The sequence below is a fragment of the Acanthaster planci genome, linkage group LG05 (genome assembly GCF_054643075.1).
Source record: "Acanthaster planci isolate LZ-2023a linkage group LG05, COTS_SCS, whole genome shotgun sequence".
Taxonomy (NCBI): Eukaryota; Metazoa; Echinodermata; class Asteroidea; order Valvatida; family Acanthasteridae; genus Acanthaster; species Acanthaster planci.
The window spans coordinates 5,212,552-5,230,095 of record NC_141781.1 but is presented as its reverse complement, the minus strand read 5'-3'; the positions used below and the strand labels follow the sequence as shown (position 1 = coordinate 5,230,095).

General features: G+C 43.1%; 1 protein-coding gene across 1 annotated transcript; it reads right to left on the bottom strand.

Moving 5' to 3' along the window:
• Positions 1-1,670: 1,670 nt before the first annotated feature.
• Positions 1,671-15,792, bottom strand: LOC110989948 (neuronal acetylcholine receptor subunit alpha-10-like). Its single transcript, XM_022254674.2, has 7 exons — positions 14,886-15,792; positions 10,332-10,471; positions 8,532-8,576; positions 7,475-7,584; positions 6,273-6,529; positions 4,207-4,491; positions 1,671-3,649 (listed from the first exon to the last, which is right to left on the bottom strand). The coding sequence occupies exons 1-7, from the start codon at positions 14,956-14,958 to the stop codon at positions 3,054-3,056; spliced, it is 1,506 nt and encodes a 501-aa protein (XP_022110366.1). The 5' UTR covers positions 14,959-15,792; the 3' UTR covers positions 1,671-3,053.
• Positions 15,793-17,544: the final 1,752 nt, after the last annotated feature.

The window sequence follows — 17,544 nt, the reverse complement described above, 5'->3', positions numbered from 1 at the left end:
AAGCAGACCACCCCTAAAATGAAGAAAATGTCCCTGTCCAGAAAAGTAGCCATTTTGAAAAACCATCCCTCTGCAAAATGTCTCAAATAGTGCAACTTGCAGACCCGATTGCATCCAAATTGTTCAGAATTGAAAGCCCTGAGTCTGGCTCAGAGATTCAGTCTCATATTCATTCAATTCCCCAGTTCCAGGGCTCTCAGGACCTTCTAGTATAGAAATTTTGAGCGTATAACTTTTATTAATGAGCTTGGTGGACATATTTTTGGCCTAAATACCAGGGTGCACCCTTAGTGGACTGTACCCTATATGTCAAAGTGGCGGCGTTCGGGCAGTAGTGGCGGCTGGGTTTAAAAATCATCCCTCTTGTTTACGTTGACCACAACAAGCCACGAATAACAGTTTTATGGAATATGAGCCATCAGAAATACTGGATTCATGATTGTCGGACACAATAAATATCAAGGTAATTGCATGAAAATTATACATTTTCATGTAAATGTACACGTGGAACATTTTGTTTGTGTGTCGGTTTCGAGAAATTCTTTGATTAGAAGCTGGATTCCAACCCTAACATAGCTTAACCCTAGCGGAGGTTAACCCTTATGGAGGCTAACCCTAACAGAGGCCAACCCCAACCGTGGGGGGGGCAGTTTGGTTTTCAGATGGTCAAGTATACAGCCAGATGGGGACCAATGTAACTGACCAAGCCGTGGATATGCACAGGTGACTCAAATTTCTCGAAACACTTTCTTTGGTGATTGATTCCACTCTTGTGTTGGAAGTGGCCTATTTTGGGCTCATGTTTTCAACTCCTGGGCTGGAGCCTGTCAACTGGAGTAATGTCTACGGTGAGCTTTCATGTCAAAGCATGGCCAAAATTTTATGTCTTTCGTGCACTTGGCCTGAGCAGTTGGCATTGTTCTAGCCTGGGTAACCCTCCCCATAGGAACAGGTAGTTGAAGCTGCTCATGTGAAAAGTGTAATTTTCAGCTGCTTACTGCACATTGTATTTGCACTAGTTAGTGTATATAGGCAGTCTGCAGTAGTTTGTGCACATTTGCTATTGGCTGACCTTGAGCATTTTCTCTCCATATACAGCCATTAGACAATTTGTTTGCATTTTTTCTCTGGAATTGAGGTTTTTGATGCATTCTCAACCACTTAGTGTTGTTTGGTGTCAAACATTGAAAATGGGTGTGTATAAAACGCGAATGCACAGCGCCCTCTTGTCGTGGCCGTCATATCCGACAACAGAAATATTAAGTGGGTATCATGGATCGACTAAGATCAAATCAGCTCGCCCACGACAAAGAGACTTGTCATCTAAATTTTGGCATACGCGCGCTGTTGTAGTTGTTTCTTATCGGACTGTAATATTTAGTTGGGGCGCGCGGGGTAGCATTGACAACCCGACTTCCAACACAAACCTGAAGGCACCCAGGGACCCCGCGGTTTCCCTACACCAGAATTAGTTAAACTACGAACAAAATCAAGGTGAATAATAAAAGACACTGTTGAACTCCATACCGCCCGTCCCTCTATCATGTGTTGCTAACCTGGTGTCGGTTCTCAGATATCTGGGGTTTTTTTTGGGGGGGGTTAGGTTGAAGAAAGTCCTGATCCTTTTCTCAACTCCTTTGTAATCACACAATACTCAACATTAATTTCAAACTCTTCATATTTAGTTTTTCATATAATCTCTGTAAACATTTCACAAAGTACATATATAACAACAGTTAGATAATTTTTCTTTACATTGATACAATAAAAAGATATAGGTTCGATAAAACAGAATGACAGTCAACAACGTTCACGTAAAACAAACAAACGAACATACAGAAAACACATATTTTTATACACTTGAGTAATTTTTTACATAATAAATATTTAAATAATTGATCTATGATGTATAGCTAAACACTTTAAAACGGATGCAACGTACATCTTTGAAGACTTTTTAGTTGTATAGGCAAATTTCCATGCTCTTACAATCTGAAGACAGTGTTTAAGTGTATCACAGTGGTTCAACTTTTAACCCCCTCCCCCATCAATTTTTGTCAAGTTCATTTACAAGCAGAAATTGATCCATTTCTGGTGCGTCTGTGACATCGTTCTTACACCTGCAACGTCACGTTGTGTCTCCTGAGAATATTTTCGTTGGATCTCCCACCACCTTGATCTGCAGCTATCCAACTGCACCTTTTCTATAAGTGGCGTTCGCTTGCACCCATCATCTCCGAGCGCGTGATGACGATTACCTCGATTGAGCACCGTCGGGTAGATTTTGCGGTGGCCCTCCAGCGAGCGCAGGAATGCTGACCTTGCACGGTTCTACCTTCACATTAGTTTGTTATTAAAAGTAGTCAGCCGTTACCAGCTCAACGGGAGCTGTTTTCTCTCATGCGAGCAGTGTTTCTGTATTTTGAATAATAACTAATATTATTTGGGTTAATATCCTGTAACATAATGGTAAGCTAACTGTGATTAAAATATCATTAAATTATCGTTATTCAGTACTGCTCATATTAATTTTTAATTACGGGAAAAGCCAATGAGCGAGGACCTGCCCCTACATCTAACAATCAATCAAACGAAAATGATTCGACACTCACAAATGCAGTCAACTGCTAACAAGTGTATGAAAAAGACTACATCAACGTCAAGCATAGTACAGTACTTAACATGTATACATGTACCTGCCACTGAAAAAAGGAACGTACTGCCAAACCAGGACGGGTTAAGTCAGTGTATAATGTTAACGAGAAGTATTTATCAAATACAGATTGACAGCGTCTGGAAAAAAGGCGGGAATTTTTCGTCAGTTGCGTCAGCAAATGAGAATGAGCTGAGACGGGGCAGCGCGAGCCTGCTTTGAGTCGTAGTATGACATCTCGTCTGATAGTGTAGGACCTCCGGATAACGGCTACATATTGAAATAAACTTCTCTGTTTTTGTCAGCGTGCAATTACTATTACGTTCTGCAAATTGTCTCAAAATGAAAAGGGCACCATGAAGAAAGACAAGTTTATGGGGTGAAGGAAGACCTTTTCCCGCTACAATAGAGGAACCCGCAAAGCAGCAGCAAGCAGTGTGGACAGAGCCACCAACGCGATGAGAAACGTGAAGACGACCATGAATAGCCGATCCAGCACCATGGCGACCTCCTGCCACTCTGTGGCAATCTTCTGGCTCTTGTCCTCTTCGCGCCCTTGCCGCACAAAATACGAAACGTTCTTGGAAATGGACGTGATGTATTGCTCGATGATACTGCTGTCTCCCCCCGTGGAGAGCTGTCGCTCCATCGCCGATCCTTCTTTCTCCGCGAGGCTCCGTCTACGCTCGGCACCGTCGTCCTGCTGCTGGTGTTGCTCCTCGATGCCGTCGTCCCCTTCAAAGATCGGGTTGAGGACGCCCCCTCGCGGCGACACACTACTCACGTCCGCCTCGGACGGCCCGTGCAGTTCCAACTCCATGGACGATTGTGAGATCTGGTTGCGGACTCGGAGCAAGGTGGCCAGCTTGACCAGGAAGAGAGTGTGGACCCAGCGGGGGACGTGCGTGCTATCCCCCCGATGATGGATGCTTAAAACAATAACAGTGAGGGCAGCACATATGCCGACCAACACGATGATAGAGGCGTAGAATTGCCCTTCAAATGGAAAATGGAATAAAAATATTCTTTGGAAAGTGTCGACTTGAATTCCGAGGCAGATTTTGTTTTCTCAACCAATTTTTCATCCAGTTTTTCATCCAGATTGAAGGGAAACTATTAGAAGACGGAGAAATCATAAATGTCTAATAATTTCGTTTTCAGTTCCATAATCCTTCCCAGATAGGCTAAGGGCCATTTTTCAAACCACATGTTACCCAACTTGACAAAATTAGAGTCACGTCGTCAGAGACGACATCCATTTTTCGCTCGCAAAATGTCTAATTTCCATCAGGGTGTTACACTAACTGGAATAATAAACAGGAGTTCCTTTTTCCCCTCTGATGCAAGCTAAAACAAATCTTACCAAGGGAGCTTGACAGCTGCAACTGCACGAAATTAGATTTTGTTAATCCCACTTTTATAGTAAGGATTACTGTCAACAAACAAAACGGTCGACCAAAAGAAATTAATATTATCCCCCTGAACTGGGTCCCAATTCCGGGGTATGTGTATTTGCAGTTTGACCCTGTTCAGTGCTCGAATTCCCCACTCACCGATCAGGGGAATGACCTCGGACGTCGGCGGGATAGTCTCGGACACCAGCAGCAAGAACACTGTCAACGCCAGCAGGATGGTGATGGTCAGCGTGATCTTCTCGCCCGCGTCGGACGGCAGGAAAAAGCCCAACAGCACAATGGAGGCGATCAGCACGCAGGGCAGCACCAGGTTGACCATGTAGAACAGGGAGCGGCGTTCCAGTAGCACGTAGAAGGTGACGATCGGGTAGGCGTGCTCGGGACAGCACGGGTAGTAGCTGACCTCGCGGGTGGCAGGCATTCCTAGGTGGAAGAGACAATGGATGGGCAGGCAGCAGATATTTTGAATTACCATAACATACATATTCATGATCAAGAGCCGAATTAGGCTCAGTGGTCCATTCATCATCACGTGCTTCACGAGGGGAATTTAGTTAACCTAATTTCAACTACATGTACCTCGTAGAGCCCTTGTTCAGTACCCCCTTAGGCTTGGAAGTAGCTTTAACTATCTACCCTAACTATAAACCATGTTATATTTGTATACCAAGAATTCCAGATGAGAGTCATCCATAATTTCCACTGTTGAATTAAAATCAATTTGCAACAGGCATCCAAACATTCAAAACAAACAATGGCCTTAACTCTCATCTTCTAGAAAAGCACACAAACCGCGTGGTCATTCGCTATATTGTTAAACTCAATCATGTTCTAACATTAACAGCGTTCTTGATACCATTGGAGTTTGCCTCATGTGTGTAAAGTTTTATCATTAAGTTAAAGGGTACGAAGTATCGAAAGGATTCAGTAATATCAAAATACAACAGAAAGGTCAGGTGCCTTGTCTGGGGACAGAACTAACACACAACTAACAACCAACACAGCAGTTATCTGGGAATCGGAATTCAGAGCAGGCTTTAATGAAGAGTTCCATAGGCCTCAGGCGCCAGAGATCTGTAGACCCTATACTCTGACCTGTAGGCATCACCACCAATTTCCTATGATTGGTTAGCGCTGGAGCCTCATTCTGCATTTACATGCTACAAGCTGAATAAAGCTATGCAGTAGCTTCATTAAAGCTAAACTTCAATCAAAATTCATGTAGAAACGCTAAATTGCGTAGGTATTTGTGTTTCATGGCACACTTTACTATTTTTGTAGGCCTTCATTTTTCCCTTGGCCCCGACCTCCCTCGAATGCCCAAACAAAACAGAATGCCTACTGTGCCTCTTGGGTAATCCCCCTAAACAGTCATCAAATTTGTAAAAGGGACGAGGATCCACTGGCGTTTTACTTGTCCAAACAACAAAGTGTTGCTGGTTCGCTCGCGTTTTAAACATAATGCATTGTTAAACATAATTATATCTAAAAGATAAACATCTTTGAGGCTTAAAGTGTATTTAAAAGTACATTTTTCTGAAGGTTCGAAAGTGTCTTTAATTTTCTGGACACCAAAGGACACTGTTTCTATGACTTCAATCAGGGAAAGAGCAGCTCATTGTAGGTTTTTCTGTTCAAATTTTGAACCCAATACTTGCTCACTGAAAACATTTCTGAGAAAGATTAATGTCGAGGTTAAAAATGTTTAGAGCAACAAACCATCAAAAATTACAGCAGTTTTTGTGAACAAATGCAAAATTGAAGTTTTCTCTATATGGAAATACATCAAATACTTGCTCATAATTGTAGAAATTCGTATTAGCATAAGCCGAAAAGGCACCAGATATGTTTAAAACAAATTACTGAACACACAAAGGTGCATTTTCAACGGCTGTAGTAAAAATAGAAATACCCTGCAGAGACCCTTTACCACTTGACACCGGATGACGTGTTAACACACATAATTTTCCTTATTTATTCTACTGAGCACATGTACGTACACTCGTTCCTTTTTTCATTTCCGTGGATGACGTATTAACGCGTTGTGATGTGCTTATAGTTGGATCAAAGCGCAATTGCAAGGTTGAAGATTTGGCAGCTTTTACAGGTAAAAAAATCCAACGTTAACTGGCTGTGACTGAATACATGTACTTACTAATGACGTTCAACCCAGGTTTATCGCACGACGGAGCCAATTTACTCACCGATCAAGTCCCATTCTCCATTGACTTGGAACATTGAGGTGTCAGCCGATGTGACATTCAGCTGCAGGTTGATCTGATCCCCGTGAAAGGTCCAGGAGCCGAACTTGAGCGAGCAGTTCTGGATGTCGAAGGGGAAGAAGAGCGGGTTCATCTCGCAGGCGCTCATGAGAATGGCCAGTGTCTTCCACGTGACCGTACCGTCGGAATCAACTAGGGCGCGTGTCTGTCGGATACCGCCCTCAAGGTTGTCGTTGGCGCTGTGGGTTCAAAATATTGTACCACTTGGTGATGGAATTTTGAATAGGGATGTTATTTTTTTCGCCAGTGTCTAGTGGTAAGTCATCCGCTCTGCTTGAGCAGAGGGCAGGTGACTATAGATGACTGTGGCCCCCGGGTTCGATTCCTGATGGGCCGTGTGTTTGTTGAGTTGTGCTGGGTCCAGAGCCTTGCCTCTAATTTCGATCATACCCACCGCACTCACAAGGCGCCGAGATGGGATGATTTATGCTTTTTGGGGAGTAAGACATGACATGATTTTTTTTCGACGGACTATTGGTTTGAGAAGTAAGCCAGGCTATTGGCCGCGTGCCCGTGACACTCGCACGCTGAATCAGCGTCCAACGTCTGTACATGTTCTTCACAAACTTTTATATTCTGCTTGTTTCAGGAACTCTGTTTGGTTTATCCATTTGGCTGTTTTTTAGTGTCTCTCATTCTGACTAAAATCCAAATCTTTTTAGTAGTGGCGTGTCCAGGTTTTGAATCCAGGGCAGGAAAAGGGATTTTTGTTTTGTAAACGATTATCCAGGATTTTCATCCGGTAAAGAATTCTTGCCCTTTACAAACTATTAGGTGCTATATGAGCGTGGCATAGAAATTAATGCTTTCAATTTCTACAAATAAAATAAATAACAACATTTGCCACCTCCCTGGTGGATAAAACAATGCGTCCGAGCAAGTTCTATGTTACTTTTTGTTTTCCGTTTCAAGAGGGGGAAAGAACATTGCTGTACAAAGCGAGAGTCTTACATGGCACCTTTGCCTTTTCATACTTTTCCGGTAGGGATAAAAATACAGCTTTTTGTAAGTTGATTTTAAAATGGAAGCAACTTCTGTAACCCTATACAATTTCAAATATGCTGTTGCTGACACCGTGCCCAGCCACGAATTCTGTTTTTTTAAATAAATAAATAAAGTCTTACTTATTATATAAAACGATGTCGGGTTTCCAGATAGCTGTAGACGGAAGAGTGATCTGGGTGATATTGTAAAAGTTCTTGGGGTCCCACTGAAGGTTCACATCTCTCCATTGCTGAAAGGAATAAGAAGTAACCGTTGGTTGGGCGTTTTCCCGGCTTCAGTTATACCTTTGTCACTGTGTGACGTCATTGTCCCGACCAAAATGAAAGGCCAAAGTTGAAGTTGGTTCAGTGGCGGTTCAAAGTGTCGCCAAATGAGTAGACTACATTTCTTGCCTTCTCTCAAGCAAATATTTTTGGTTTAACATGCAGCGATTCAAGAGAGATATTTCCTTCTTGCAAGAATGTGAAAAGAGAGAGCAGCATCGTATTGCTGTCCGATGACGTAACTGTTTCAGGTCCTGGACAACCTTAGTCATGTTCCTGCATGGTTATTACTATGACGTCACAAACAAGTTTCTGATTAGGGGTCGCTAAAGCACAACCTAGCAGAGAGCATTGTTTCTCACTAATTACCATGAATACATCGCCTATACCAATAACTGTCAAATGCTTGTGTGATTATGGACTGTGAATGCTACGGATTCCAAGGTCTGAGGTCTTCTTTAATATGGATATTGTTGAGACTTAACCCCCCCAAAATGGGGCTGCATCTTTACGAGGGCTAGAGCTGAGTGGTTGAAGGAGCAATTCAAACAAATTGTTTGGGGGTAATTCACTCAGAGAAAAAATCCACAAAATATTGGTTAGTCAACACCAAAAATTAAAATTAGACCAATAGTGTATGAAATCATTCTGCGCTACTCCAAACGTCGGCCGTCGCGTGTTGAATGTCGGACGTCTACCGTCGGAAATTGTAATTGGTTCAAATGGGCATTTAAGAAGAGGGTTAAACCAACAGGCAAAAATGGTTGAAGATCCTCGGAATTATCTTGCGAAACACTATTGAATCTTTTTCTTAACAATGAAAGTCACTTTCGCCTCTGTGTCAGGAATTGATTGGGCATTATGGTTTAACTTTTTTCTCAAATTTCAAACTTTCAACCTATGCCAAACGTACTTGATACATCCTCACGCTGGTCACCATGATCTGGTTTTCCTCGTCCTGAAAAAGAAAAGGAAAAGCCACGTAATTACATCACAACCAGCCGCGCTTTATACGGGCGTTTCACAATAGTGCGCCTCCAAGAGTTTGCGACGCGTTGAGCTATCACAGTGTGCGAAATCTGTCGACCCAATGCGCGTTTAGAAAAGGTCGACAGATTTCGCACGTTGTGTTGGCCCACTCGTTGCAGGCTCTTGGAGGCGCACTATTGTGAATCGCCCATATTTGAAGGAGACAAATTTCACTAAGAACCTGAGCTACAAATATTTCTGAAGGAACATATGAAAGCATTGGTGCATTTTTCATGCACCCTTTTTGTAGTGTGTAATGCCAATGTACTGGGAAATTAATATTGCTCAAAATATGTCCTTTTGAAATATCATTCTCGCTCAATAAATAAACACCCAAAGAAGCCAAAGGGAAAAAAATCAGCATCTGACTAACGAAATAGTCCATTGATTCCTTCTACCCGAAGAAATATGGTGTACAATTCGTAGAGAGGAAAAAAATCGATCGGTTTACACGCTGCATCCGGAGGGAATGACACAGATGATGCAGAAAGACCGTACAGCTTAACAAGTTGTTGTAAATGCGACGAGACACATTTTGACGTTATTGATTTGGGCAAGCATACGGGTCTTCGAGCTAGACTTCTTCAAGAGGCTTTAACCTTTATCTGATTTCGAGTTCATGCCTCTAAAAACATGATTTAAAGGTATGTGCAATCTTAAAGTGCCCGTTCATGCCCATGCATTTGCACTGTGGGAAACGAAAAGCATTTCCCTTGAGCGACTGCGACCTTTGACCTTGAAACTCGACTGAGGGATGAGAAAGATTAACAGTGAGTTTTGCCCTCGATGCGATATGTAAAGAAGAGCTGTATACTCAGAAACTGGTAACGGAAAATTGCAAGCTCGACCGCGAGGGACCCAAAACCGTAACGTCCTAATTACTGGTACAACCACTGTCACTCCGCTACTGAGCTTTCAGTGGTCAGTTGCCTGGGTCGAATCCCATCCCCGAAGCAAGAAATATCATCATTGGCGGCGCGGCGCTTGTCTGTTGTATCCGCTGGTAAGCATGCAGGATTCGAGTTGGCCAGGTGACCCCAAACAAGCTGGGTATATTAAACCTGGACAACTGGGCACATGTGCGTAGCCACGTTTTGTGTTGCTCTTGAAAAAAACAGATTTTTGGCCCTGTCTGGTTATTAAGACACTAGTAAATGATAACAGTCGTTTTTAAATATTCTGTAAGAGTATAGGCACTGTATTCAATTATCATTTATCGTCCGGGTTTTGCATTTAAACATATATTTTCTCCGCCTTGATGTATAGCTCATATGCTGTTCCAATTTGACTCTTGAAATGTCTAACCTGGCTAGGCTACTGACTTTGTAATTTGCATAGTGCAATGGTTATAAGACGTCCATGTTTTAAAACATGCCGATGTCGTAAATAATAGTCTCTTTAATTCCACCACTGTTTATCTCAAAATACAGAACTACTTGACTATGACTTTGATTTTTGTCCCGTTTTGTTGAAACACTAAACCCATGTAGACCGTGCTAACATTGGAAACGAGCTCAATTGTGTACGTCATGAGTTCTTATGCATTCACATTGATTGTTAGGAACCAGCCAATTAGGTCTGGGTGAGATACAACAGATGTGGACAGATCCCCGTCGGGTCCATGAGAAACATGAAATTCGACATTAATGTCAGGTTGACAGAATATCAGTAACGGGATGCTCACCATATTGACAATTTCTACCAAAGTCATGTCCATGAAGACGTCGATGACGTCACGATGGTTGGCCACCGGCCGGACCAGCGGGAAGTAATCCTGCAGCAGGTGGGTTACCAGCTCGTACTCCTGAGGCTCCATAGACTGCCCTGATGAGAATGGACCAACGAACGGTGTTATACTATCATTACGGTATTTCAGTGGGCGAGAACAGATCCCGTGATATCTCTTACGATGTCATTTTTGACCGATGATTCGCCATACGGAGTCCATCGCTTGTTCGTCCTTCAGGCTTCGTGAAAATGCCGTCCCAGCCCATTTTCATATGAATTGGTCGTGTTATATCTTGGTTAGGTGATCTAGTTTTGTTTCCTTTGGGGTTTCAACTCCTTTGCGCACAGCGCGAGGGACCACATCATGGCAACCGTGTATTGCTAAAAGCAATTACATAAGTTCAGGCCAGACCGCCATAAATGACTACGTATAAGAATGATCCCAAATTCTAAGCAAATGATATTGCTCAAACACAAAATATGGACGTTTAATACGGCATACACTAACGTGTAGGAAGACACGAGCGATTCGTTTAGTTCAGCGAGAACCAGTCATCGTCACCACCCGATGGTTTATAAAATTATATCGGCTGGGATCGGGCGAATCAGGCCTGCCAACTGGGGCAGTAGGGGACCATCATAATCAGGATTCCGCACACACTGCCAAGCTATGGACTCAGTCACCGAACGCATGTCATGATTCAATTTGTCTTGGCTGTTTATGTTGGCTAGGTCTACCTATCAAATCGCATGCACTGCACACATGCTAACCCATCCCGACGAGTGTTAGCATTCAAGCAAAATGTGAGCGCATCTACGTATAAAGTTGGCGCAGGGGCAACTTTTTGCTTTAATTTTCCATTGAAGCTAAAAAAAGACCACGAATTGCACCGTGTTCAGAAGTACGAAGATTGTGGCTGATGCGCTTTCTCCATGGTGCTAAAAAAACGATACCTCAAGACGGGAACATCTGGTATCAATATAATATTTCATTAAAACACTCCATAAAAAGTGTAGAAGCACATGTAAGACAAGAGAAACACTGACTGCTAGTGTTTCGAAAAACACCAGACATCTTCGGCACAGCCTCCGGGAAAGAGAAGTGTGACCGTCTCCATGCACGAATTAACGCGATTAGGCTGCTGAGTATGCCGAGAAAGGTCATTGTCGGGGGACATTAGCAATACAGTTCCGACTATAAAAACTGTAGCCATGCCAACAAATGTTTGCCAATGTCAGGTTTAATTGTCGAAACTGCTCAAGAGCCACTTTCAAAGAACACTTTATCATATGCTTGCAAGCTACAATGTATGCTTCTATCCTTCAGCGACATAGTATGACATGCATTTTCTTGTTTTATTACCGCTCAAAGCCTCCTCTCCCTCCCTTTTATGCTAGCGAGGGTCAACGGCCTGTGTTGGGGGGTGGGGGGGTCACTTTACAGGTTGTCCTTCCTCCACAGTCTTGATCGCATGGCCCCATTTTTGCCACTGCCTGTGTGCGGTATACAAAACGTGTACTAAATCCAAGTAACAAGTCTGCGTGAACATCAGTAACGTGGGGGCGTGAGAAGGGATCAAATCCCAGTCTGAAAAAAAAATACCATGCTCGGTAACTTCTTGCCGAGAATTTTCCTCTTTCAAATCTTCGTGAGTGTGTTTTTTTCCAAGACGGATCCTTTTTTTAGTCTTAAAATTCAATTTGTGAATAACGGGAAGTGGTATCATGTTTCACTTTTTCCTTGAATCTAAAACACCGTCCTCTACCAATTAACAGAGCTTTGCCAGGCGGTTTGTGCATCCATTGTTTTGTGATAGCAAGAGTGTGGATAGAAAAAACTCCGCCACGCCCATTCGGGGGGCCTTCCCTCAAGGTTTTCATGTTTTTAACTTTCTGAAAAAGGAAGATACAACATGCACCTACTTCTTAAACTGCTATATTTCTTTTGTACATCAGCCTTACATCCTAATTCCTGTTGCGTAAACCGTGCGGGGGTTCGAGTATCATAAGCCCTATTTGGGGGAGGGTTTAATTCCGACCCCCCCCCACCACGACAAATCCTAGATGCGCCAGTGTTGTTACAACTAGTGACGCATCGAGGGGGGGCGAGGAGATTCTAATGGGTGGCAGGGTTTGTGCACCCCCCCTCAAAAAGTCCGCCACGCCCTCATCGTTTGCTCATAATAAGTCATGAAGATGTTATGGTGTATCATAATATGTGTTCTGCATTGCTGAGATCTACCTCCCTCAAATTTTGCGTCCTTGCTTTTCGTTCTATGTTTGTTTTCATTCACAGATTTAGAGGCTTTTTTCATTAGGATGATTTTATCAAATCAAACAATGTCCACAACTTCCGTTTCTTTCTTCGATTGTCTTCGAACTCATTCGTTCCGGGGGATAAAAAAAATATGCACCTCATACCATTGTCTTTCTTTCTCGGAAAAACTCATTCATTGGGGTTAAAAAAGTAATCACCTTGCGACACTTTTAGAAGAGAATGCCCCTATAGTACAGATAGCGCACACCTTTAATAAATTTCGAGCGGTCACTGCCGTCAGTGCGGAAATAACCCGAATACACCTGAGGGGAATGGCCCACCTTACCGAGAAATCCTCGCTCAAACGATCTCCACTGACTTATGCATAATTACAACCAATATTGGTACATCATCTTTGTTCGCACTCGAGCGAGCATTTAGACATTTTCTAACCCAGTGGTTGTGTGTATGTTTACGCGATGCGGAATACGGTGTATTTGCTGTCGGTTGTAGTAAAAAAAACTATCAACTGAAGATCCTATTTTTTGCACACGTTACTCAAAGGGGGGGTTCTCTTTGTTTTCTCTCAATGGCTAGCTCATAATCACAACATTTCCAACGCAGATCAAAATAGACATTTTGTAAGCTGTTAATATAGACAAGAAACCATGCACTAAACCCTGTGCGTTGTGATTTGAAATTATCTTAATCAAAACCGGTTTGGCAGTCATCTTATCAAAATTGGTTTCTATGCACTCGAGATGTTTGAACAAGCACCGTAACTGTCAGAATTGTCTTCGTGGTCGTAAATATTCAATAACTTTGCCGTCATCACGGACATCACTGTCAACGTCATTAGGAGCTAGCCTCGTCTCCAGACGCTATTCTCACCGCCCGTCTAATTGCGTACAATCTCGTGAAGAATTCACAAAGGAGTAAAATCTACTCGGACGTTGCCATTTCGGCTAATAATTGTTGGCGTCCGCCAGGCAGCCCGAAATATTTTGCAGCCAACATTTTCACCTATTTGTTAGATTGTAATCGTTCTGGCAATTCTATGAACGAAAAGCACATAGGACAACTGTTTCGACATGTTTTTTTTCGTGCACGGCGTTGATCACACTGCTACCTTTAATGAAGAGTCGTTTTCTTGTGAGCGTGTCGCCTGCTAATCTTTCTCGGGGCTAATGCACTTTTGGTGTGGCATAATGCCGCATGCATAATGAAACCGATGAAATCGCACATCTCTCCACCGGCTGTGGGATTCGGCACATGCCATATTCCATCGGCATTAATCAGACTGGTCTCCCGTTTGTCGTGCGCCATCCATTATTTCGTCGAATATAATTATTAGACTGCTTTATTATGGGGGAAAACGCCCCGTGCACGAATCCCTGTGAATCCTTGCTTCATACTGCAGTTCGAATTCGGTTTGAAAATGTGCATTTGACGGCGTACGCAACGCCCGATATAATCGTCCGCCTGACATGGTCATTCACAGGGAATCCCCTTCGGCCCTGGCCCCGCCATCGTATTAATGTGGGTCAGCGATGATACCTACGACATGCCAGATGACATCATTATCCATTCGCGTGCGTGCAGCGAGCGACGACAACGAACCATCAAAATCAAATCTCCTGCCATGTACTTATTATATGCCCGTGCCCACCGCACGCTGGTCGATTTCGTACATATAAACGCCACACAGGCAAAAATTATTTCAGGTGAGGGACGGAAGGTGGACGTGCATGTGGTGGAATTCGGAATTAGTGCACCAAACGTGAATGAGACATGTTGACATGTTAATGTAAAAAGGTAGCAATGATAATGCCAATGATCAAATTGCTTTGGGCAATAATGATTTTGGGGGGGTTGAGTTTTGGTTTTAAATTCCGCTAATCATTATAATGTTGTTTTGGGGGAGAACAAAAAATGAACACAGACTGCTTGTTTTGCGTTTATTGCTGTGACAAAGGCTAACACCTTAAGACTGCCTGAACGTAATCATTAATGCCGTATTTCTAAATTATTACTTACTAGTTTGGATATTGTAAAGAATAGAACAAGAACGTTTTAGAAAACACCCGCTGCTACCCAAAGAAAAACGCCTACAGACCGAATGATGTAGAATACGGCACGATTGCGCTCCGTTTACTCGACCAAATTATAGTCGCGCGAATAGACAATGTCAAGATAGTGTACCCTATGGAAAGACACAGGTGTCGTGCGTATGATAATGTGATTGAATCTTACCGTGGATGCATGTTGTTGCTGCCAGGAACAGTGCGGCAAGGGTGAAGGGGGCAAGTCTCGTCATTCGCCCCATGATTCTGGTCGAACCGGGCTCGCTGATCTGCAATCCCGGCCTACAAAACAACCGGTCTTTGGTCTAAATTTCTAGTTCCTGGTTTTGTTTCACTGGTTGGCGTGGCTTCTTTCCTCTTCTGGGGCCGAGGAAAGGTGGGTTATCACGGGCGATGCGCTGGACCTCGCGTGGTGCGAGATGCTCCGTAGCGGAAATGAATGGGAACGGACGGTCTAGTGCCAAGCTCTCCTGAAGAAATGCCTCGACAGATGCGAACGCTCGATAGTCATTACAGCACCGCCCAGACGGGCACTTAGATTTTAAGCACTGATTGCTTTAACTGGATGTGTGTGTCTTCCTCTCCGCTGCCAGCCCCGGTCGGAGATTGCGGAGAGAATGCCATTGATGTATCGGTGGAGGGTCTTCCTTACGTAACGGATGGCATCTTTTACCGACTCAGCTCTGAACACCTTGGCCGGGGCATAAGTGGCTTTCACGGCCCGGCATCGATCGCCTTTGTGCCGCAGAGAGGTCAATAATGTTAAGCGAGGGAGAGAGAAGGCGCGCTACCCTGCTCCTTTCGTCACTTGGTAATGAGAACCGTGCTGGGTAGGCAGACGCATGAGGGAACTAAATGAAAAATGATTTCACTGGCGTGTGGTCCAATTATTCGGGTCATCGAGAACCAGATTGGTGGCGCTGTTAAGCGGAACTTTTTACTCAGTGGCAACTGTTCGAAGGGGTAATTACCATTCCGCTGTATACCTGGTAGTAACTGGTTGCCAATGATTATGACCAATAAAGTAATGGCTCATTTGCTCTGTTGTGAGTAAAAAAGTTTCAAAAGGAGAGAAGTGGACGCTGCAAAAGTGCATGGTCGTACCCTGATGTGTGAGTCTTTTTTAAGTGCACCTTTCGAAGTGAACATTCCGTGTAATTCACTTTCAACCCTAAAAGAGCCGAGGCGGAATTTGAAGTCCTCCCCGGCATTTTTCACAATGCATTTTCTCCCCGCTAAGCTCTCGGGAAGTTTTCCAGTTACATCTCTCGATTTTACCCAAATTGCATAAATAATTGAATACCTAACTAAAAGAAGGGCCCAACTCCAACAAAACCTGTTTGAGTTCAAAAGAAAAATTGAATCTTTTTGAAGGAGTTGCAAAGAAAATCAATTAACTCCCATAGGCCAAAATGATGGAATTGGGCCTTTCTTTTAATGAGGTATTCAATTAGTAGTGGACGTTCCGTTCTCGAGAAACGGTCATTTTTCAGGTCAGCCAAAAACGTCAACCTCTCTGATTGGCGTGCTCAATGCTCGTGGGCCGACAGGCTCGAGGCCACGAACTTCAAATGACGATAACAGCTAATCCCAAAGTCAGATAGAACCAAACCTTATCAGATGTACTTGTTAGGTAAAGATATATTTCATAACACACATACCAGGCATGGAACAGTTGAGTTCTTGACGGAGAAATTCACCCCGGCCTTCCCCCAGCAAAAAGATGGTCCGATCGAAAGCCAACAGCTCTTTTAGGGATAATACAGACCTTGAAAATGCATTACTCTGTCCCGTTTAATTTCATATTCATTTTGTCGTTTATCATACTTATCTTAGAGTGACGCCAGAAGGTTCAGCTTAAATTTTACCCAAATTGTGTATTGCATCAATTTCTTTCATGGTGTCTTATTATTTCGTTACATGACACCTGACTCGTGCATTTCCTAAATGTTTTCACTGAGCACGTTCTGGGTTCACAGTGTCTTCCTCAACTCAAGTGACATAACAGCAAGAGAGTCTCAACGATGCTCGGAAAGGCATGGAAAACTTAGTGCACTTTTAATGAAACAAACTAGCAAACTGACTCTCAGAAGGTTTTCCTAAATTGAAGAGTAGAAAGTCGCACACAATGTGTTGGCATGTAAACACATCTCTCATGGGTTTCTAATAAATCCATCTTCCCATAATACACTTCAACTTTTTCAATGCTGTCAAATTCTATTTTAACACTGATTACGACGCATAATATGGGGTGTTTTCCTATATCGAGGATTTCTTCAGATACCTCTGTTGTCATATTGAAACGATATAAATTCGGCCATCTTTCGGACAAGATAGATAAAAACATATTCGACTTCGGTCAAATCAATCGAAATCAAATACTGGGCAGAGAGACACTGAATTGAAGTAAAAACCATGCCGTGTTAGTAGAATACTCTATAGTTGGCGTTTTGGTCTGGAAGGTTTATACAACGGCGGGCCTGCTCACTTTAAGGACTAGTAAGATTTATATCAAATATCGGAATTTTGGTGGTTATGACATGAATATTGGTTTGGCTTGGCTTGGCTTGGCTTGGTTTGGTTTGGCTTGGTTTGGTTTTGTTTTGGTTTGTTTTGTTTGGTTTTGTTTGGTTTTGTTTTGGTTTGGTTTGTTTTGTTTATGACATTGAATCTTTGCGACGCTGAATCTTTGAGGTGATTACAGCTTGTACGTTATACTAAGGAGATGCAGGCGAACTTCTCTGGCGGTTGCACAGTGAATAGCGCCCTCAATGTTACCTTCATGAAGCAGTCGGGGAAGGGCTTGTCGGCACGAATTTCATGAAGGG